The sequence below is a fragment of the Cygnus atratus genome, chromosome 2 (genome assembly GCF_013377495.2).
Source record: "Cygnus atratus isolate AKBS03 ecotype Queensland, Australia chromosome 2, CAtr_DNAZoo_HiC_assembly, whole genome shotgun sequence".
Taxonomy (NCBI): Eukaryota; Metazoa; Chordata; class Aves; order Anseriformes; family Anatidae; genus Cygnus; species Cygnus atratus.
Window position 1 is genome coordinate 61,514,030 of NC_066363.1, and position 23,639 is coordinate 61,537,668.

General features: G+C 39.6%; 1 protein-coding gene across 2 annotated transcripts in view; it reads left to right on the forward strand.

Moving 5' to 3' along the window:
• ITGA9 (integrin subunit alpha 9) overlaps positions 1-23,639 on the forward strand; it is a 216,824-nt gene that overhangs the window by 150,843 nt on the left and 42,342 nt on the right. For both annotated transcript variants that reach the window (XM_035552621.1, XM_035552622.2), the window contains 5 exons: positions 9,078-9,164; positions 10,599-10,678; positions 13,955-14,044; positions 16,426-16,534; positions 19,259-19,366. In XM_035552621.1, the coding sequence (XP_035408514.1) occupies positions 9,078-9,164; positions 10,599-10,678; positions 13,955-14,044; positions 16,426-16,534; positions 19,259-19,366 (474 nt within the window). The remainder of the gene's footprint in view (positions 1-9,077; positions 9,165-10,598; positions 10,679-13,954; positions 14,045-16,425; positions 16,535-19,258; positions 19,367-23,639) is intronic.

Sequence of the window (23,639 nt, forward strand, 5' to 3'; positions counted from 1 at the left end):
GCTTGTGTAGTACGCTGGAAGCTGATGCAAGTCCAGTTGGTCTGTTGAAAATGGGAATTTGTGTGCTGGCAAAGGAGATGAAAATTCTTGGAGTGGCACCAAACCTTCCTTTCTCCTTACAACTTCACCACCTGCCCTACAGGTCCCTTAAAAAGTAGGAGTTGCAAAACTACAGCTGTTTTTATTGACCTGTTCAAAAACGTGTTTGGGGACTTAATCACCTACATGAGCTGAGTGACCAATTTCTGGTGCTGCTTAGGTTTCTGAGATGGTGTGCTTTAAAAATCTGCTATGCTAGCTTTTCTCTGGTTAAGATAAATGTTGTGAGAGAAAGAAAAATAAGAATGCTGAAAATATCCAGCAAATAGAAAAGCTTTTGTTTTTCTCTCCCTCCTTCCTCAAAGATTTGCTGTGTCGGTTGGGATTGGTGATCTCATGGTCTATAAATAGGTTCTGTCAAGGGTGGAGAGGGAAGAGGAGGGAGGCTCTAATTAATTACATCGAAATAGTTGTTTTCACAAAATAAGCAGCAAATCCAAGATGTTTGAAGCCAGGCTTGCTGGGCTTGGGGGTGGGGTGTGCCTACAGCATTTACTAATGAGATCATGGAATAGGACAGAAAATCTCTCTCTGATGCCAAATAATTTTGTTGTTTCATGAAGAGAACTAGGGAAAAAAGAGGTTCCCCATCACCTTTCAAGCTTATTTTTTGATAATGAATTAAAGGATCGATTCATTATCAAAATTACAAGACCAGCCATCCTGGTTCCCCAAATCTTTGTGTGTGTGTTTGGTTGTGTGTGTGTCAGTGTACTTGGGGTATGCAGTTTTGCTTGCTCATGTGAGCACTGGCATGGACAATGCTCTTTGCCAATGAAACAGCAGTTTGTGGAGCTACAGAATTTATGTATGACACCTCACATTTGCCGGCTTAGTTTGTTGGGATAATATCCCAATGCTCAAAAGTGAAGGAAAACGTTTAGTCCCTGTGATGCCTTTCAAAACAGACCCTTGCAGAACACATGGTATTTTTATTCCATCATGTAATTTGATCGGATATCCAATATTTTTCAATCATTATATTCAGGAGACTAAATAAACGTTGTAAGGCTAACATCTAGGTCAGCAAGTCCCTACTGAATCTGTATTTCCTTCTCTATAATACTTTTCCTAGCAGGTACTGACTTAGAATAACTTTCACATGATAGTTGCCATTGCTGCTAATTTATCACTGGATTGCCCTTCACATTATTCACATTGTTGATTGCATTCCACCAATGTTTGGAAAACACAGCAGAAGAAACTTGTGAAGCTGGGTCTACAGAGCTGTTATGATGAAGGAATAAAACCCATCTTAAAACAAAACTCATGATGGAAATGAATTAATTCTTTTCTGTGGTTCCTTGTCACCCAATTTGCATTGGCAAGTAGAGGAATGTACCCAAGAGCTTCTGGACATGAGATTCAGAAGTTTGAAGTTGCTAAATATACCACATCAAGAAATTGAATAAAACTCATGAGACTTTTGTTCTGAGAGCAAAACTCACTGAAATGTACATGAGAATTTTTCCTAGATCTTTGGCTTTTAAAGCCATGGTCACCTGTGCTGGACCACTGCAGTCCATCTTCAAAGCTGCTGTCAGCAATAGGGTCTTTTTTTTTCCGAGGTCACACACATGCTTGGAGCTCACAAAAAGTCCCGTGGCATTCCCAGCTGGAAAAAAGAGAACCAAACTCCCAAAACACCAGCCTCAGTCTGTGAGGTCCTGAGATTTCTAAATGTCACCATTTCAGTCATGACAGATGTCTTCTACTTGAATTATTGTGTAGCACCAGGAAGAGTTCTCTGTTTACAATACCACTGATCCTCTTTGTGTTCCTGCAGTTTTAAAATACCCAGCAAAGCACCATTTTGGAGGCAAGCATGTTATCTATGAAATTGTATTTGAAAATCCATCCTGTTATTTGCACAAGAAAGGACCTGCAAGATGAAATTACTTGAGCTGCGCTTGCTTACAGTCATAGGGAAACTCAACCTAGGCCAGTATTTGTATTGAAAAAATCCCCAAGCTTTCAGCAGCTGAAGCTTTCCTAATTGCTCTGTACGTGCACGTAACTGTGACCCACATTCTTTGGTGACCTCTATTGCTGTGGAAGGGAAGTAAATCGGTATACTCAGGTAGCTATTGAATGAATTTACTAATCTTTATATCCTTGAAGCCTCAGTGAAGGCATTAAGAGGATTGTGAGGCAGGGAAAGCAAAGGGTACGATCAAAATAAAAATTATTCTCTCAGAACCCTACGGAAAGCCACAGTGGGGGGAAGTTACTGAAGTACAGCTGAAGGGCTTACACCGAGATTATGAACAGTAATTTGAAGAGGCCATCCCAAACATCATCAGAGAAGTGATCGTTTATTTTAGGTTCCTGACCTGAGAGCTGTTAGTGCTACCCATGTTTGCTAGCTCAGTGCACAGAAGCAGGTACGAGCTGTGAACATACATGTGTTCAGTGATATCTCCCCAAGGTGAGAAGCTCACAAAATGCAGTTCAGGTTTATATAATTGTCCTGTTGGGTGGAACAAAACATCCAGATGTTCGTTTAATCTCTCATTTGGGAAAGTGTCCCTATTCACCAAAAATTCCAATTTGTAAGTTGAAATTGCTGAGATACAAGTATGTGCTTTAAGACAAGAGTCCATGATGAATATAGAAAAAAAAAAGTACAAATTTAGCTAAATTATTTCACTAAACTCTGTTTTACCTAGTGTCTGATAAAAGCCTCTACCTTTGGTGTGCAGGTCAGATACCCTAAATTTCCAAATAACTAGTGGGGAGAATTAGTTGTGAAGTCTATATACTGGAGAGTCTGTACTGGGTAGACTTAAAGTATCTAACTTTGGGGATTTAACACAGCATGAAGTAGACAGTGTAACTAGCCTTAGTGCACTTGTAGGACCTCTCAGGTGAGGATAGGTGGTGCCCTGTGGTGTCAGGTTTGGTGTTTCTCAGACGTACAGGTGTTACAGAGCAGGAAAAGCAGAAACAACCAAGAGCATGTTCTCCAGCAACAAGTGCAGGGTTTCTCAGTATTTGCTCTTGGCACTTTTCCTTTTTACCCATTGGAAAATGTGCAGCAGGATGAAAAAACCTAACAAGTAAAAGAAATTCTCAATATCTTCAAAACAGGGGTGTTCTGCCAACATGTTATCAAGGCTTCCAGGACATTTTCTTCTCTGTTCCAGAGCGTATGTGCTAGCAGCCAGGATTTGCAGGGGAGACATTTTATCATCTAAACAACAACAAAAGCTTTAATTTGAATATAACTGAGAAAAGAGAGAAGTAATCTGTTCTTAGACGTAATATCTAGCAAGTCTGATGTTTTGTTCTGTTTTGTTTTTCAGCCAAAAAATATACAGTTTATCCTAACAATTCTGCAACAAAAATATTTTCAGTGCCTTTTATTAGTGATTTTAATCCATTCAAAAATAACAGTGAATCAGAAGACTATTTAACAGGATTAGGTCATCTCTGGCACAGATAACCAACAGTATTCAGAGCAGTACCCAACTCACCATCAGTGCAGGAATTAATATAACTTTCTCTTGACTGTCTGGTATGATTTTATTAAAAAAAAAAAAGTATCCATGACATCATTTTGCTAAATTCTACAAGTTGAGTACTGTTCTAGTGCAGCTTCATGCTGACACTGAAGATGCACTATCTAGTAGTAGCTCGTATTCTTAAAAAACAGAGATCTGACAGGCAATAAATGGGCGTTAGGATGGTTGAATTCACACCTTCCCTGTGAGAGCACTGGTGAGTGCAAATTACAGCACAAGTGGCCTATACTTTTATATTTGTTTGCTTTTGCTGATAGTCATAATTTGGTAGAAGAGTTATCAAATAGATAAGAGCCTGGTAGCAGACGGTGTTGAAGGGGAACCAGTGGGCTGGGGATGATTACTTGAGGGCTTGCTTGAGGTATCAGGCTTGCAACCAGTTGTGGGTGGGGATGAGCAATGGGAGCAGGTCAAAGCAGTGTGCTGATGACTCCGGGTGGGGGGCGACCTCAGTTCAGAGGAGGGTTGTTCTGTCTTTGGGGAAGAAATAAATAACCCTAAGGATGGGAAAAATAAAACCAGAACAATGTGTTTATAGGAACTGCCAGGTCAGGCTGAGGGAAGCAGAAAGTTTTTTCCTCTGAGGTTGAAGCTTTTTGTTTGGACATGAATGAGGCAGAGGAGGTTCAGGTTGTATCAGCTGATGACTAAGTCACCATATACCAGCTATGCGAGATTCGTAGGGGAAAAATACATTCGTGATTTGATCTTAAAACTGCTAGTTGAATTGAAGGTGAGGAAGTTTCAGTGCCCTTCCTTGTGTCACTTCATGTACGGTGTTTGTTTCTGGTCATTGGCATTCAGGAAGGGGGAGCACAACAAGGAGCAATGTCCTGTGTTGGTATGTCAGCATGAAGACTCTTCCCAGAGGCAAGCCTCTAACCTGTCACTGTGTTTTATCCAGAGCCAGGCAGCCTATTTTGCTCCCTTTTTTTGTTTTCATAAGACATTCTCTTTTCCTTTTTCTTAAGTCTTAGATTTGGCAGTTAACCAAATTGAAAATGACCCTTTGAGGTCAAAGTAAACAATATTTAAGAAATCTTATTTAAAAAAAAAAGTCTCAGGAGGAGTGGGGACAAACAGCAGCTGTCTTTGAGCAGTGTTTGGGTCTCATAAGTGGTCTTCTTCAGGATCATACCTAAAATACTCTGGTCTTGTGCTCCAGCTGGTGCTGGTCCTATCTTCATATCCTGAGAACATTACGCCCATCAAACATCAAGGGAAGACAATCTTTCTAAATGCTAAGATGCATGCAGTCATAGACTGGCTTGATACAACCTGTTCTAGTACTGACAAGCTATTTTCTTAGTGATAATCTACCTTATGTGGCCTGGAAAATGCGAGGTTCTCTTGCAGTCCAGTTACGATCTCTGTGATAGGGAAAGAGCAAAATTTTGGGTTGTTCCATGTGTTAATCCCTAGATAATCAGCTAGGTGAAGCCAGCAAAAGGACATTGCTCTTGAGTTATTCTAATGTAGGATAATGATCCTAGCCTCCCATCTGTGTGGTTAAAGTGCTTTATTCATGTTGAAATGCTTTCTAGGCCAAGCTGAATGTTTTGTTTTCCTGTCTTAAGCAGATTATTCTGTGAGCCTCTTGCTTTCTTCTGGTTATATAGCTGAGCTGTTCGGGGCAGTAAAGACTGGACTGCATGTAGCGTGTGGGTTAGGGACAAAGCATGAGGAGACATTGCTCCTAAGCACTCCTGTGTTGTCAGCCAGTAGTAAGATGTACTCCGAGCCCCCACGTTCAGCAACAGACTGCTTCTGCGGAGACAGGTACTGGCCAGAGATGCCACTGGAGAAGAAAGCTGATGTCTCCCAGTGCAGGCTGCGTGGTACACCAGATGAATATTTGAAACAGCAAGAGAGGTGGATCTGACTCAGGAAGAACACAAGCATTACTGAAATTTCCTCTCCTTTAAGTCTTAAATTTAACAAATAGCAACATTTCCAGGTTGCTGTTTCTCCCATACAACGTTAATATATATGATCATTACCAGCTTCCTGCACTACTTGGTTGAAAACTACACGTGATATTTACGCTTTAAAACAAACACCCCAGAAGTAAGGCCATTTTGTTACATCTCTAATTATACCCTGGTTACATACCTCAAGGATTGTATTTGAAAGGATTATGCTATAAAATTTAGGTTGAATTGTTTTTCCCCATGTGCCCCTTATGATGGAGTTAAAACTTGACTGTTTAATTGCTCTTGTCATAATTATCAAGAACTTTTCTTTCTGCGATAAAAGATTTGGAGAAACAGACTGTGAGCCAGCCTGAGCTTCTTGTATCTCACACCCGGGTCTTTATTTGTTATGCAGTAATAGTACAGCTATTTGGCTAATTAGCTCACTCTTTATCTGATAGTCTCCTTAAAATATGAAAAACTGTGAAATGTTTCAGAAAGAAAACAAAGTTGTCCAGATAAAACTTCACACTCTGTAACTGGAAGGGAAGCTTCCCTTTGGCTATGTTTTCTAAGCAAACTAGAAATTCTGCTAGGGAAACTCACGCAATAAACTGCGTTTTCAGCTAGGCTGTATTGTCATAAAGAAGCACCATGCACTTAAAGTGTTACCTCAGATCAGTGAGAAGTGGCACCAAAATTTCTGGAAGCCCAGAATCCCCTGCCTCTGTTCCCTATTTGTTATTAAGGCAGCACCAATCTGTCAGCTTTCTGAAAACTGAACTTAATGCTTCCTGAGTGTCCACGCATTACAGAGCTGAACACCATAGGAAATCCCATAAAAAAAAAACAGTTTTTTCTCTCTCCAGCACAGTATGCAGCAAATAAAGCCTAAGGCCAGACAGTGAGCAATGAAGGAGAAGCAAATTGTTTACCCATTATCAGAGCTTCTTAATCCTAATCGCAGAGCAATAGGTCCATAGAAAAGGTTTGTAGGTACTCTGGAATTTAGAAACATGCAGAAGGCTGAACCAGTGTGGTACAGGCAAACTTACTTCTGTTATTTCCTAGCATTGAGCAGTTTGAATTTGCAGCATTAATAATGTCCTATTAATGTTAATCATTAAACTGGTTGGTATGCTAATGAAGCCAGAAGGTCTTTCAAGTCAATCTCAATACATCTATCAAGCTGTTGCAAGCAGTAACAGCAAAACCAGCCACAATGCAGTGTTCCCTGATGCTTCCTTAACAGGTCCTTATAAACAACTGGCATCTGCCTGCCTGTTGTCAGAACTGCAAAGGCAGGGAGCCACCAATTTGCAAAATGAAGAAGAATTGCACTTCTTCCATTATCAAGATGAGTGTTCTTTCTGTTACTGTTTTTGACATCTCTGAAGTGATACGGGCTTGGGGAGGGGAGACAACCTCTTGGGTCTGTCTGGTCACTGTCACCACCAGACAGCTATGTAAATAGAAACCCTTCTTGAATGAGCAGAGACAGGGAGATGATGGAAGAGAGTTCATAGGTTCCCACAGTTAGACAGCAAGGGACCTCAGAACAACACAGAAACGAGAATGTTCCCAGAGGAAACAGCTGTGAAATTTTTCATTTGGTTATGCAGCTGCTCAGTTTGTGTTCACTTGATCACTTGAATAAAGCTGGAGAACCTCCCGCATAGCTGAGAGGAAGAGGCAAGTGAAGGAGATGCTGCGCCCATGAAGTGCTTTCTTTGCTCTTATGTGTTAAATGGAGGAGAAAAACCGACACAGAATATGAAAATGGCAGCTTTATACAACGGAATATAGATATTTGATTTGCTGGGCAGTACCAACTTTTGTAATTTTGCAAATAAAATGTACTAAAGATTGCAAGGAAATAAATCCGTAAAGAAAATGTACATGGAGGACACTACTCTAGCTGTTTAGTGCTGGAGTGATTTCATGCTATCAGGCATCTCAAAGCATACGTGGATTTTCTCCTTAGATTACTTTCTTTACATGTGAAACCAGTGAAATACTGAGAGAAGAAAGCGTGAGGGACATAATTTTCTATAAATGTGTGCCATGATTTGAACCGTGATGTTAAAGGAGATTTTGTCCTTCAGATATTGCAGAAAGCAGTTGAAAGATCAAGACTGCGGTTAGGAAAGAAGTAACATCTGTAGAACACTAATACCGTGCTCATATCAGAACGTGAAAGCCAGAGAAGCATTTCCTGGAGATGCTTAGTCTGAGTCCATGGTTCACAAAGCCACTTTAGCACGTACTTGTTCTAGATGTGAATGGTACTCATGCAAATATCTAATTTGAAGTACATGTTTAAAGCAGAACTCAAACAATTTGGGAGATGTGCATAAGGAGGCAGACCCTGGCCTTTGCAAACTTCTCTGGGTACCTAAAATAGGTCAAATAAACCATATCTCCTGTACCTCTGAGATTCCCAGCAACATGTCTAGAATATAGTTAATTTCTAGATTCAGATAGCTAAATTCAGGCATTTGTATTGTAGCCGCATACTTCAGTACCACAGTGGTGATCTAGACAATACCAGGGCCTTGATAACTATTCAGTTTAGTCTGGAATAAACACCTACATTTGGCCTGCTGAACAGTTTTCTGGCTCCATTGACTATGAAGGGAGCATCTAAGTCACATAGCAGGCACCTAAAAGTGCACATCAGACTGTGGAACTGAATCCTACCCCTAAAGTTCTATGTGATGAACTTATTCAGAGTGACAGAACACACAACTGTTCTGTGATAACCTGGAGATGAGAACATGCTAACCTGGAGCCAGACTTTTTTTTTTTTGTGGAACAGTGAAACACTTTCTATTCAATAGAAGCACTTCCATTGGTTTAATGGAGTCGCCAATCAAGCAGGGTAGGGCTGCTCTAACATTTTCCTTTGTATTATGGGTAATGTTCATAGGCTGTCATTGCTTATCTTGAGGAGAGGCCCATCTCCCTAATTTATTTATTCCACCATTGTATCATTAAAGAAGGTTGGTACCCATATCATTGCAGCTCATCCTGTGGACCAAAGAGATCAGGGCGGTGAATAACACTAGGACCAGATGAAGTTTTCTCCAGCATCTGTGCCTGTCCTGATTTAGTCACTGTCACCCAATACAATTCTGTCTTCATGTTACTGGGAAAACTGATGTGGAGAACCTGTATTCTGGAATATTTGAAAGCTCTTTTAAAAAACAACGGGAATAACCGATGGTCTGAGTTATCCAAGAACTTTGGGCTGGTCCCCTGGCTTCAGTGTGTTTAGTCATGCCATATTTCCCCATGGTCTGGCTCTTAGAGCAATGTTCAGATGGTTGTCCACACAGTGCTGATCTTACTGAGGTGGAGTCAGGAAATGCCTCATTGCACCTTTCCTTGTTCAAGGAGTATTAGATTTCTGGGAATAGCAGTGATACAATGGGAAACGTTTTGTTTTCTAAGATCATTTCATCTCAATGATATTTCTTGGTAATCCTTCTCTTATTCTCCTCAAATCCATCATCTCAAGGTCTTTTTTATTTTCATACAGGAGGAGCTGGGCATTGCCTGTGAGTTGCTGGAATCAGACTTCCTCAAGTGCAGTGTGGGATTTCCTTTCATGAGATCGAAATCTAGGGTAATGTTGTGATGTTTTCATCTGCCGAGTGACGGTTTCTTCCTCTGTTTGTCTCCAAGGAGTAGCAGGAAAGACAGTTGCTCTGTTAAATGTGTGTGGCTGATAATTTCTGTAGTGTTCTAACCCAGATACTGAAGCCTTTCATAGTTGTGGGAAGGCAGATGTACTCTTTCCCACCAGATACATCCAATGGCAATACCCTGTGCATTGCAATTGAATGCTCTTCAAAAATGGTGCAAGAGCTGTAGCTACCAAAACCTTAAAACTTTCCTCTGCAGAAAAATAGGGAAGGATTCTGCCTTACTTATATTGCCTTACTCTGTTTTTATGTTTGCCTACTTTCACATTAAAGTGCAACTGCATTCATATGAATGACATTGAAAATGTTGTAATAACTTTTTCATATTATGTTTTCCTGGTAGCTTGTTGTTGTTTTTTTTCTTGGAAGATTTTTTTTGGGTAGTAGAGAATGAACTCTTTCGTAGTATTTACAAATCCAGCTACATTCTTTCTGTCCCTAAACAAAGCTGTACACATGACTAACTCAGGAAGGTGAGAAGAGGAATAACTTCAGAAAATAACCAAACAAAATCAATGTGAAACTTTTCAGAAAATATAAATTTCAAAAATTACTCCTTTCTGTTTGAATTGACATAGCATTTGACCCTATATGAAATTTTCTGTTATAGATCATATATTTGTTGGAACATAGTCTTTTCAAACATTTAAAAAGAATTAAAATACAGTGGAAAAAATAAAACAGCAAAATATTACCTGGGATGTAAGAATTTCAATGTTTTGTTTCAGAATAACATAGTTGGGTTACCTCCATTTTTTTTCAGTAAGCCATTGAAATTAGCATGAATTCAGAAACTTTCACTTGGGTTTTGGAGGTACATAAATATTTGATGCAACGGCTTTTTTAATGTAGTGCTACAGGGATCATCGAAGTAGGTTCTCTATTCAAAATTGGCACCTGATTTTATCCAGTTTGATTATTGGCCTGAACGGTGCTTTGGCTACTGTTGGTTGTTTGGGGTGTCGGTGCATGCCTATGACATGATCTTTATTCCCTGAAAAGATCGCTTCACCAGCAACTACTGTACACATTGGTGCCGAGGTAGGATTGGATAATGATCCCTTTAAACTAGAAGATTCTTCCACTGGCAGATAATCTATTCCAAAAGTATCATTGAGTGGCAGTTCTAATAAAGGCCTTTTCACAATGAAAGAAAAATTGGATTCTGTAGTATTTGAACAGATGAGCAATTCCTTAGATTTAAAAGCTACTCTACGGTAGAGGAGGCTCTATTAAATGTATCAAAATATGCTACATCTGTACAGCTAGACCAGTAAAATATGTATGAAGTTTCAGAATAAGTATGTTTTGAAACAAAGTACAATGTCTTTAAATGCCATTTTTTCTTTATGTAGTATGAGTTCAGTGTGATCTTTGACACAAGTCACCTGTCTGGGCAAGAAGAAACACTTACCTTCCTTGTCACTGCCCAAAGGTAAGAGAACCTTTGTACGTCCTGATGACTTGAATATTCTTCCTTGCATGATGTGTGCATTACATGTGCTTGACAATCGTGTGGTAGCAGTGACATGATATGATAGCACATGTATGTACAGTAAACAAGGTTAAATGGCTGAAGGTCAAAGGTTAAATGGCTAAATGTGTGTTTTTGATAATGCAGAGGAACCATGTGACTTACCTTCCTGAAAAATGAGGTGGGATTGTGTGTAGGGTTTGTTTGCCAGGCAGCTGTGATTCTGAAGGAGCATTTTGGGCTCTCTCAGTTGGAAGGCCCTTGTTTTTCTGTGCCCATCCCTTTGGGCTGTATGTCAAGCTCAGTTCAGCTGTGCTTGACGATCAGAACCAGGCAGATCCACTTGTTCCAGCATTTGAATGAAATAAGCATGCTTGGATGCAAACCAGAAAAGAAAAATGCTTTCATCAGATGGTCAGGGATCTTACTGACAGTTGATGTCTATTTTTTCCCCTCTCTGGATCTTTAGGAAGGTATGCCAGACTGCATGAAACAGCTGAATGGGGTAGTCCCAGAGGTATTTGCAGCAGGCATTAAGGTAGTGTGGTGCCAAATATTAGCCAGTAACCTTAAGATACATGCATAGGAACTTCATCCTGGGCAAAATAAAAGATGTGACAAGTGCTCTGTGCCACAAAGAAGCAGACACCAGGGATGGTTCTGTCACAGGCAGTGTCTGGGTGTTTATGGAAACCAACTGTAGCATAGCTTCATTAACCTGGGCCATAAACTGCCGCTCTGAGGTGCTGAGTGTGGGACTGGTTGCTGCTTCCACTTACTGTGTGAACAGGCCAGCTTCATATCCTGCCCCATCAAGGTCAGGATCTCCAGTGTGAACTCTCCTCCCCACTTTGATGACACTTCAGAGGCCAGCTGGAGATGAGAGAGGGGATGTAGCAGTTGCTGAGTGACTGCTCTTGTAAGGCAGCATCCTCCCCCTCCTGTAACAGCTGTAGGCAGGGAAAAAGATCTTGCAGCATGTAGTGCCAGTAGGAAATGCTGACAGTGAGACCTCACATCAGATGGGCAAGACCACGTCTTGCACGTTTAGACCTGTTTTATTCTCCATGAAGAGAAGTCGATCGTGTGTTCAGATGACCATGTAATACCTCTAGGTCAGGGAGATGTATTGGGATCTGCCATGTAAATGCCAGCCATTGCAAAGATAGGTCAGGAGTGCTTTACATTTGCCCAGCCAGCATTTTCCAGGCTGTACCTCTCCTTTCCCTGCCTTGGATAGCACAGGGCTTTCCTCAGTAACCTCACTCCTCAAGATTTCTGTGCACTACCAGTGAAGAGGGTTAGTTGCTGCATTTAGATGGAACAAATAAATATGTAGTAGTTTGTACACATAGTGCAAATGATCAGAGGGATTAAAAGACTATCTTTCCTTTCAGAAGGATGGGCTGGAGGACAGTTGTGTTGTTCAGGATTCAGCTGAACCTCTAGCAACAGTGCAGTTCCCATTGCTGAATTACCCTCATTTTCTCCATGACTTTGGGCAAATTGCTCAATTCCATTGCTGTCAAATGAGAGTAATAAAATGTTTCTACCACAAAAGTTGTTGGGCTTTAACAGGGAGCCCTGGGGTAAAGTCAGTGATGAGGAAATGGACAGGGAAATGTCTGTGTTGTACTGTGGTTAGACTGCAATGAGTGGGGACATAGTTCCCACACAAAACTGGAGCTAGTCCTGCAGAAATGTCTGGCATGGAAAAGCTGTTAGCTATACCATGCTGTCATGGGAAACTAAGTATTACCCTTCAAGTGGCCACTTAACCTGTCCCTTGTAGCTGCAAATTTGGCAGTAGCATCTGTAACAAGAGAGACTGGTTCTGTAGTGGGAGAGAGAGATCAAAGACTCAGCACTACACTAGGTCTTCCTTTTTTTTTTTTTTTGTTTATTTTAAACATAACTCTTCTGTTGCTTTCTGGAATGAATTATTTTGCTGGAGCTAGATTCACCAAGCTATGTTTTCATTTTTTTTTACAGTAACTGCTTCTTTTTAAACAGATAAACACATACGTATGAGCCCTATATTAGATTCTACTTGCTTATTCTGCTTCTCAGCATAATATTTTGATATTTGAGATGAGAAATGTCTCCATTTTGGACTCTTCCTGAGCCTATTCAGAAGAAAAGCTTTTGTTGAGCCATAGCTGTGTTTAGCCTGTATAGCCAATGTGTCAAGTCTCAGAAGGCTGAGCTGTATCTACATACGTATGTAGCCAACAGGCTCTGTTTTCATAACCTAATTGAGCAACTAATCATATGCATGTTATCATTTGGGATGTTACTACCTGCTGTTGCCTCAGTGGTAATGTTCTGAAGTAAAGAGGATCATACCTTTTAACAGATAGATTTGTGAGTAAATCCAATAAACAGCAAGGCAAAAGCAATCAGAGTCACTGCTGAAGGAACAGGAAATATATGCAATATATTCTTATTTTAAGCTGTCACCCACCAAGCAGACTCACCACCAGAATTAGAATATTTACAAGTTTGCCTGTTGGTCATGCATTTCAGGAACCTTTTCTGGACTTAATACACAAGTATTCACACTGAAATAAACTGACTTAAATGAGAGATGATTGCTCACTTTTCTCTTTCCTTCTTCTGCTTTTGACCAGCCGTGGCAACTGGCTTTGAAGATACAAAGTAGAACTGCTTTCATTTTGACAATTAAAACATGCAGAGGGAGCAGAACAGCTGAGAGTTTATGGCCAGTTCAGTATGAGGGTCTACATGCAAAGTTGCTCATAGCAGTACTGAGACAATACTGTGAAATAATGCAGGTACAATAAAAGGGGAGCTTCATTTACTGTGTCAAGAACCTCTGTGAAGTGTGTGTATCCCTCCCAAACTGATGTGCAGTCAGGCTGGGAAAAAAATCAACCATTGGAGTTGCATTTGAAATATCCTTGTTTCTCTCCGCTATGCATGATTGCTGCTGTAGTTTTGCACTTTTGAACTGAGTACTTTGCTCAAAGATAGATTTGTCAGCATGATCCTGCTTATGCCCCAGCCACAGAGGAGGAGCTGCAAAGCATGTTTTGTATGTGTGCCCCCTCCAAAGAGGGGTGAACAGAAGTAACAGTCTTTGAGAGGCTTCTTAATGAGAGGCAACATCACTGGGAAAGGCTCAGAATACAAAGCAGAGAGATGGTAGCTGTGTAACTGTGGTATATTGTAAAGGCTGTGGTTTTACAGTGTGTTTATTTTTCCTTTCTGGCACAGTGGAAACCTAGAACGCACAGAGTCTCTGCATGATAATACTCTAACCCTATCAGTGCCCCTGATGCATGAAGTGGACTCATCTATCAATGGGTAAGTACTAGTCATCAAATGAAAACAAAATAATAACAGTCCTAACAACAACATCTCAGTTTCTCTGAGTGAAAAACTGAATTTTTCTCTTTGTTTACATGTAGTGAGAATGTTGCTTTTTCCTTGTTTCCCAGAGTCTGGAAATAAGGACCACCTCATTCATTATCTGGGAATTTTATTTGTCATTCCTTTTGTTCCAGCACTGTACCTCTTTCTCACTCCGTTCTAGCTAGCACTGATTAGTTGTCATCTCATTTATAATAGGTATTTTAGTGACTATATTTGAATTCATGTGGTTTTGTGGATATGATGGACCTTAAAATAAAATAAAAATAGAAAAAGCAAATTGCTTCTTGTTTCTTAGGGCATGTCTTTAAAGATATGTTTGAGAATCACCAGGCCAAAGGTTAGGGTCAAATGTTCTGGGATTTTAAGGATCTTGGTGGAGTCTAGCTGTTTGCCTTTCTCTTTAATTTCACAATCAGAATTTGCTTCTGCTTCTGTCTCCTTTCCCACTCTCTCTGCTTCCTAGTCTGCAAGGCGTCTGAATACCAGCTGAGGAACATCACTCACCCTTTGACTGAAATACTTACTTGTATAGCACATGCCCAGTCCCTGGGAGAGGACAGTGGTTAACAGAGACAGAGGAAACAAGGTTACCTGCACTGACGTGATTTGGCTGAAAGGCTGGGTGTACTCAAATTCATGTCCAGGTCTAGGTTTTACCATATAAAGCTGATTTCCCCTCATAGCAGTAAAATCCTTTATTTACTGCCACAGAAGTCAGAATGGGTAGACGATATGTCTGAGCTTGCTCAGAGAAGTGAAGAGTACTGTCAGATGTCACAAGATGATTAGCAAGTACAAAAATCTTCTCTATACTGAGAACACAGTCCTAGCAGCATGCTCTGAATGTTTTTGAATGCTTTCACAGTTACAGATTGCATAGAAATTTAACTCTGTATCCCTTGCTTCTTGATGCTTTGACACAGATTTTATACAGCTTTACAGATATGAAAGAAATAACGTGTCTTTAGATCTCAGCTCCCCGCTTACAGAATACTGCAGGTAGAAAACACTGATACAGATTGGGCTTCTTTCTTTCTTTTCAAAATATGCTTCTTAAAACCACAAGGTCTCTGAAGTTGTCAGCCCCACCCAACTGGCTATGTGGATTATCTTGTCCTTTCCCATAGACAAAGCTTAGTTGATTCAAGTTCATGGAAATGTCAAACTACTGGGGGAAAGTTTGGTTTATTGGAGGGTACAGCATTCCCAGGCAATACTAGGCAATACCAGTAATACTCTTTTTCAGAGAGTATGCTTTTAAAGCTTAATTTTATTAGTTATCCTGCATTGGAGGCTGCAAGAGCAACCTTCATCCCTGGTCATAAATAGCCCTGAAGGGCTTGTACCACATTTGGGAGGAGCCTTCTGGCACAACACTGTGGATGGGAGGAGTAAAATTTGTCTCCTGCTGCTTGCCCTAGCAATCCCTGGCACAGGAGGCAGGTCAGGAGACCAGAAAAAAAGGAAATGTAACTAAACAGGCTTAAAATCCTATCTCAAAATACTCTGATCAAAAGGACAGCCAAGGAACAAAGCAGAGTTTAGGCAAACCCTCACTCAGGTCTGTCTGAAATTACACCAGGAACCTTTCCAGTCAGTGGAGCAGCTTAAGATTAGGAGGAGGCACAAAGGATGCTTAAAGCACTCCTGGTCTTCCTCTCTAGGATTTCCGGGTACTGTGTGGCGCTTCCAAGTCTTTTCTGATAAAACCCTACTGTGTTTTACCTTGCAATAAGGTGGTAAGAGTAGTTGAGGGAACTTGGCCTCTGCCACTGGAGCGCTAAGCAAGTCATATCCGCTCTATTCTTCCCGTTAACCATCTGCAACTCATAAAGGTAGTGATAGCTAATGAGGGGTTTATTCATGAAATGCTCTGTAAACAGTAGATAAAAATGAAATGTTAGTTTAATGAATATGTAACTGAAAGTAATCCTGTTAGTAACTGCTTCAGACTAACTTGGTAGTGCAATGACTTCCTGTGTTACACAAGCTAAAGAACTTGCATAAATTATCATTGGCAGAGCCCATGGGCCCTGAGAAGAGGTTTTGTGATAGGAAAAGATAAAAAGAGAGATATAATCAAAAGAAATCTGCTTCAGTCAGTGCTGGGATATTAAGTCTGGTCAGTTGAGATGCTGTTTGTGTAGTCTAGTATTGTCAAGAGGAAATCAAATCACAAATAATAGATTAATGTAAAGTGGTTCCATAGAATTTCCCATGGTCAGAAAGCAAGAGGTGAGATTCAGAGCCCACAAATATATTTAATTTTGTTGACAGGCATAACTTAATAAATACGTTTCTTGATCTTTCAGAGAAGTCTTTCCTACTTCCTTTTTCTATGGTGATTCTGTGGAAGCATCCAACTTTGTTCAACTGGAAAACCACGAATGCCTTTTCCAGTCTCTCAACTTCACACTGCAGGTAAAATTGATCCTTTTTTTTTTTTTTTGGACTGCTTTCCTGCTTGACAGCACATTCTAACGTTATATCTCTTTTATTCTGAGTGTGGTATGGGCTTTAGTGCATGTTTCCATATCACAGTATGCTGTGCAGTGCATTCTTGAGTGGATGCCATATTTACAGTGTGCAGGGATGGTGTATTTCCTTATCTGAGTATATTATTACAAGAATTACAAATAGGGCATCTCACATAGGAATGAAGCTGCTACTGTTTGTTTCTATTTTACCTTTCATCATATGCTAAGTAAAGAACTCTAGTTACTGTACCACATCTTGGTGCAGTGCCACATCTTGGATGCAGTCCCAGGTTCAGAAGGCAGGAGTAATTCTTTTTAGCAGCTTGGTCATGGAGCAGAGGAGTGGGCAGCCTACATCCATGAGAATGAGCACATACCATGCAAGGGATTCCAACTTTGCCAAATGCCCCTGGTATGAAAATGTTTATAGCATTACTAGTGAGAGCATATCACAGGGAAGAGAATGTAACACTAAAAATATGGTGTGAGAAGGTTTCATTAAATGTCTCATAGCATATCAGTGTTATTCAAGTATTATCTACAGATTAAATTTCACGTGACATTTTGTTGGGTTCCTGAAGTTGTAAAACATATGGAACATTTATTATAACAAGCTGTTGCAATGGGACCAAAATGAACTTGTCTAACTGCCATGACTGTCTCTATTACAACCACTTCACATCATCTTTGACCGCTAGATGGAACTAGGGAATGATAAATAAGGAAGAGATGGGGGAATCATGTATTGTGAAAAATAGTCTTTCGCCTTTTTTCCCCTTTCTGTTCTCGTAGGCATGAATGCCACTCGGCTTATAATGAACAACACATGTCTGTCTCCACGGACAGACTGTGGTCCAGAGCAATTAAGCCCCCACTGTCATGCAGTGCCCTTAGCTATTTACTGAAAAGGAGTGAAAACAGGATTTCAGGACATTAAAGCTTTTTGTGAACCAGGCTATTAATTCATGTGATTCTGATTTCATTCTTGAGGTTTTATAGGTCTTCCCCAGCCAGTTAGTGGTTAGAAGCAGATAAAGAACAGATGTACTGATGCTTTAACTAGTTTATTATTTTCAGTAAAACAAAGTGATAACAGGTAAGGAAGAGAAAACCTATATATTGGCAGAGCCACCATTTGTCCTCCCCCATCCTCTTGTGTATCATGCACACACTTGTAAACTGCAATATTAAAAAGTTATTTTCCATGTAGAATTAGAAAATTATGCTGTAACAAGTCACAGATCTGCTCTCTAGTAACGTGATAAACCTCATAGCTGTGTGTGTCAGAAAGAAAGGGTAGAGTTTCATAATGGGCAAAGCATGGTTTGTATCACTGCTTAATTGTTTTTAATGATTTGCCTGTCACTTATTAATCTCCTCCAGATGGAGAAAAGTAATAGTTTCTTAACCAAAAACAAAAGATGATTTACAAAAATACAGAAATATTTTTTTTATATGTGAAAATCTATACCATGTCTAATGTTAATAAGGAAAGAGATGTATGCATCATTTTTTTGGGTAACAAGGTGTGCACTGAAAATGTCTTTTCTTCCTTAAGTCTTATATCTGATCTCAGTGAGATAATCAAGATTTTTTAAATGTCTTACATGAAACGTTATGTTTGTATTTCATGCAGCTTTTATCATGCTCTATTGTAGTGGGATTGCTCCCCCTGCCTGGAGCCTCAGGGTTTTTGTAAGGATTTGGCATTGTGAACTGATTCTCTTTATCAGTCAGACATTTCTTCAAATATAAGCAGTGACTGAAGAATGAAAAGTTGTTTTTAATATCAGTACTTTACACAACTGAAGCACTGATTGCTACATTTTTTGACGGTACTATCTCAGTGTAGGTAAATATTCTAACAGGCTTAATGTTTTAATGGATGCACTTATGCATGTGTTGTTAGAAACTACCAGGAAATATTTTTCCTGATTAAAAAAAATGTAGATAGACATAAAAACTTATTTTCATAGACAGATTTCCATGGATTATTTTTTTTCTCTTTAGCAAAAATCCACAAATTTTGGAATTTTCTCTGGATACTTTTCAGTGGTGGACTGGAAATTCTTTGAGCTTTTGTTGAAAAGTTGTGGGGGATTTGATAGAAAGCCAAAGTTTTCCACTAAGAGTTTAATTTAATTGGAAACCCCAGATCTTGAATGGAAGTTGTTCACATGCATTTCCTGGCAGCTCAGTTTAGCAAACCCACAGTCCACTAGTTACAGTCAACATTACTTTGGGTTCTGCTCCATAATAAAACACATGCGGAATATAATGCAGTGGTTACCAGATGGAAATGAGAATATTGGTAGAGACAGCAGTGTTTTTTACTGTCTTCTGGACTCTCAAAGACTACTTGCAATGTCTCTGCACATAAGATAAAGTCATATGCTATTTGTATTGATGACTGGTAGTTATCCTGCAAAACTGCTTCTCACTTGATATATGAGCTGTAGTTAAAGACTTTTAGATAAATTAAACCTTTGACTTCATCTTGGTACTTACAAAAGAAGATTTTGTCTGAAAAGATTGAAAAGCTGGCATAGGATTTGAATTTTTTCAAATTTACCTATTCTCCCAGCTCTGGTTGTACATTTTTTTCCCATTTATGAGCAGTCATATATGTTTTGGTTTTTTATACACTTATACGCATATTTTTTAATAGGTTTACAATGCTGGACCAAGCACTCTCCCTGGTGCTTTTCTTGACATTTCATTTCCAAACCGCCTTTCTGCTACTGGAGCTGAAATATTTCATGTTCAGCAGATGATGGTGAGTATATTACAATGTGCATTGAGCCCAGAGAGATGCTGAGACCTATTAATGACTGAAACAAAAAATGTCCAGCAGAACTAGATGAGTTGACTAATTGGGTTATTTATTTATTTATTCTGAAACAATAAAAGGTTCTTTGTAGCTGTGGCCAGATCATCAGAAGCAGCTGATCTCTTCGAGCTGTCAACTGCTCCTCCTCACCTAGGGCAAACAGCTGTTTGTGTGTTCCTGGTTTCCTACGATGTGTAAAACTGGATCAGGCTAATTCTGAAGGAAATGTGGAGAATATTTCCCAGAGTCATGCCTCCAAAGAGGATTGAGTCTTACTCTCAGAGTCCACTCTGATCGAGTGGTTCATGTGATGTATCAAAATGATGTGTTACAAAGCCTGCTTATGTTCCCTGTTTTTTCTAGGGTAATCTTCAAAAACACTGGCTAGATCTGCATGCATTATCAGTGTATATTTTCCTATATTCTGTATTATAATTTACTCTTTCTGACTGTTCTTTTAACCAATGTAAGCAACAGAGGAATTTATTCGTTCAACATAATGTTTTTCAGAAGGTGATTTTGTGTCAACTACAAAGAAAACCAAAATAATTTGTGGTAAAGAAGACACATTCTTAGATTTCATTTTTAATATTTATTTATTATTTTCAAAGCTTTTGTTAAACCACTAAAATGCCGTCATTTATACTGTGGTGGCCAATAGAGGGAAATCTCACTCCTGAGGTAAATTTATTGCTGAATTTCAGAGTAAACTGTTTTTATGAGACAAAACCAACTCCTTCCATCAGCTCATTGTTTACTTGAATAGAAATATTATACTTTCTTTGTGGTTAGCTACTTTTCTAGCGTTTTGGCTGGAAGATATTACCTGCCCTCATACACAGGTAACTGTGTTACTGAATTAATACGAATATAGATCCAGGAAGACCTTTCTGAGCAGGTTTCCAAGATCTGTGCTATTGATAGGTATGGTATATATATGGATCACAGATGGGGACTCAAGACAGAAACAGATTTAGGATATTGGATGAGGCACCAGCATTGTATAGACTGAGTTGATTCTCCAGCTAGACTGAAATAATACTCCAGCCTATGTCTCTTTTTTCCATGACATTGCATTTCAGTGTTTTATTTAGTCCAGCCCTATATGTGGAAATCCACATTCCCTTTGACACATTGCCTGTCAAAGGATCCTGACCCATGTCCTTGTCTTATCCCATCTCTGTATGCTGCATGAACACATGTCTGTGCTCACATGTCATGTGCTCACAACCCCACCAGAGAGGTGGGAGTCTCCTTAACAGATTTTCTCTGCCCGGACTCTGTCTCCTCTTGAGTCACCACCCATCCTATGCTCTCCTGTACAGCCAAGAGAGAGGGATAGCAAATTCAGCCTGTCTAGTTGAGGGTGTGATGAATTCCTTCTAGGCATTGATTGTTTTTTGATGCTGACTCTTCTAGAAATCAGGGCAAATTGTCTTAGACAAGACACCTGTTTTGCATGCTTAAATTAGCTGTATGCTACCCACAAGGTATACAAGGGCTAATTTCCAAACAATTTTCATCGTTTCTACTCAAGACCCCAAGTTGCGCTGACAAAGTTAGGATGGCCTATATAGTTTTGAATAGCTGTTAGGAAAAAAAAAAAAGAAAAAAAAAAAAGAGGCAAAAGCCTCTTAAATCTTGCGTTTAACTTGTAAAAGAGCTTCATGTTTTTTATTGCTGTTGTTGCATGCTATGGCTTATCTAGAGGAGATCCAGCTGGTCAGTGTGGCATCGGGTACCATGCTAGTACATGCTTGTAGGGTTTGCATCTTTTTTCTGCAACAACTGTTGCGTTTTTACCAGCATTATCTGACATTTTTCTTCTACTTTTTGAATTGTATTTGTAGAAATTTCCAACTACTGTTGTGAGACTTATTTGCCTTGCAGGCTGATGGGTAGTAGTAGGCAAGTGTGGCTTTATGTATCTTCATGAAACGCTGGCGTACCCTGTATTATTTCAACCACTGCTTTGGAATATATGGTCAGTAGGAGTCTAATATATGATTTCCTGAGCACCTCTGACATGTCCATAAACGTTATCCAAGCAAATCCTGTCTGGGTTAGTGGCTATCCCTGCTTTACAGATAAATAATTGAAAAACCAAATAATTTGCCTTAGGTCACAGAGGAAATTTGTGTCAGAGATGGGCACTGAACCCATATCTCCTGTGTCCTAGTATTGTAACAAGAAAAGCATCCTGCCCTTCCCTCTTGCCTCTTTCCCACTGAGTTTTTATTGACTGAAAACTAAAATCATGCACTTTTTCATGCTTTCTCATACCAAATATACTTAAACAACAGCAACAAAATCAAAACTAAAAGCTGCAGATTTGAATGACCTTTGGAAAATGAGTTTGAACAGATATTTTTCAAAAGCATTTTTGTATGTCTATTCATTAAAGATTTCAAACTTTTGTTTACTTTGAACTTATGAGAAACCAGGCTGTAGTAAAGATGATAGTGTCCTTTCAGACAGCGCAGAGGGTTCTGTAATTACACATTTCTCCAGCTGGCATAGGTGTCAGCATTACTGGACCTTTCAGAGTGGCTGTCAGTAAAACAGCAGATCAGGAATTGTCATTTATCTATAACTTAAACTGTTGATACAGCATTTGAGATTTGGTGACATTATGCTTTTTTTTTTTTTCTTTTTGAAAGCTAATAATGCTTTCCTCACTTCTCTAGTGTATAGTACGGCAGGGAAACTTATGGGTGAAAAAGCGTAGTAAGTATGAGTTTGTGTCTCAAACATACATAAACCACACAAGATAGTGCCAGGAGCTAATTCCTTCATATTGTGTTGACTGATCTAGTCTTTCATTCAGTCACAAAAAATAATAACAGGAAGAAAGTCACATGTGGCCTGCTGGAATGGTCTGCATCTCTGGGAGGTGTTAATATGAATTATTACCTTGCTGCTCTTGGAGGAAATGACAGCCCTCATGCTTCCTCTGTTGCTGTTGCTCTAAGCTTTTGCTTTATTGCAGAAACTGCTTTAGGATTTTCTTCCAGAGGAATTCAGGTCACAAAGATATTTTGACATCTGGAGCTCTGCTTTAGAGATGTTCAGACTCTTTTCAAGGGGGTCTAGGGAGCTTATGCAGCACAAATCCCCAACAAAACCCCCACAAAATAAAGGAAACAAGTCAATAGTTAAAGCCAGAAATAGAAGAAAATTGATAATTGAAAGAAAACTAGAGACTTAACGATTGAATGTCCCCCCTATCAGAAATTTTAAACAAAATAGAAATGTTAGAAATTTTGCAAGTGAATTTAACTAGGAAATTTCACCATTGACATTGATTTTGTATAGTATTTGTCAAAGTCTGCAGTGGTAGATGATATTTTGGAAGCCCGTACGGCAAACTGCTTTTATGTATTTTTGTATTTGCTCTCTTGGAGAAGTTTTAAGGCAGGTTAAAAACATAATTAATGAAATACCTGAGCTTGTTGGTAAAAGTGTTAGGATTGTCACAGTACAGGTGATGGCACTGAAAGCTTCACCTAGAGTACAGGAGAGATAGTGTTAACAGAAATGTAGATTCTCTGCTCTTCATGCCATTGATTATCTGTTTTTCCACAAAGGAAAACAAGCTCATTATACTTGTCTGTGTTTTGGTTTTGAACTGAAAGATTAATAATCTCCTTTGGGTATCCAGCTAATTTGGAGAGCAAGGGAAGCACTACTTGACTTGCCAGCCAAGAAGATGCTTTTTCTGGGCATCCAGAAAAATTTTCACTATGGGAGTTCCTACCAAATTAACCAGAGTATTTCCTGAAGCTGTTGATAAATTAGCAATAAATCCGGGATTGCTCCAATGCTGACTTTATGAAACTGGGTAGGATTGTTGCATTCCCACTTATTTTATTTCCAGCAAAGGTGAACACAGTTATGAGGAACAAGGGACCAACAACTGGAGACATAATTTGTTTAAACCAGAAGCCAGCTGCAATGCAAGCAGATGATCCTCACCCCCTCCTCTGGAGGAACCAGGCTCTGCAGGGCTGACAAGTTGTTCAGATAATTGTCCTGGTTCACACCATGCAGCTTTAATTCTGGTAACAAGGGCCCCGTGCACTCCTGTTTTTTTTGGAAGAAGCTAGCTGCTACTGCAAGCGTTCTCCTGCTATATTTGGCATTGGTGTGGCCTCACCTTGAATACTGTGTGTAACTCTGGGCACAATGTAACAAGGATGGTAAGGTCCTTGAAAGTGTC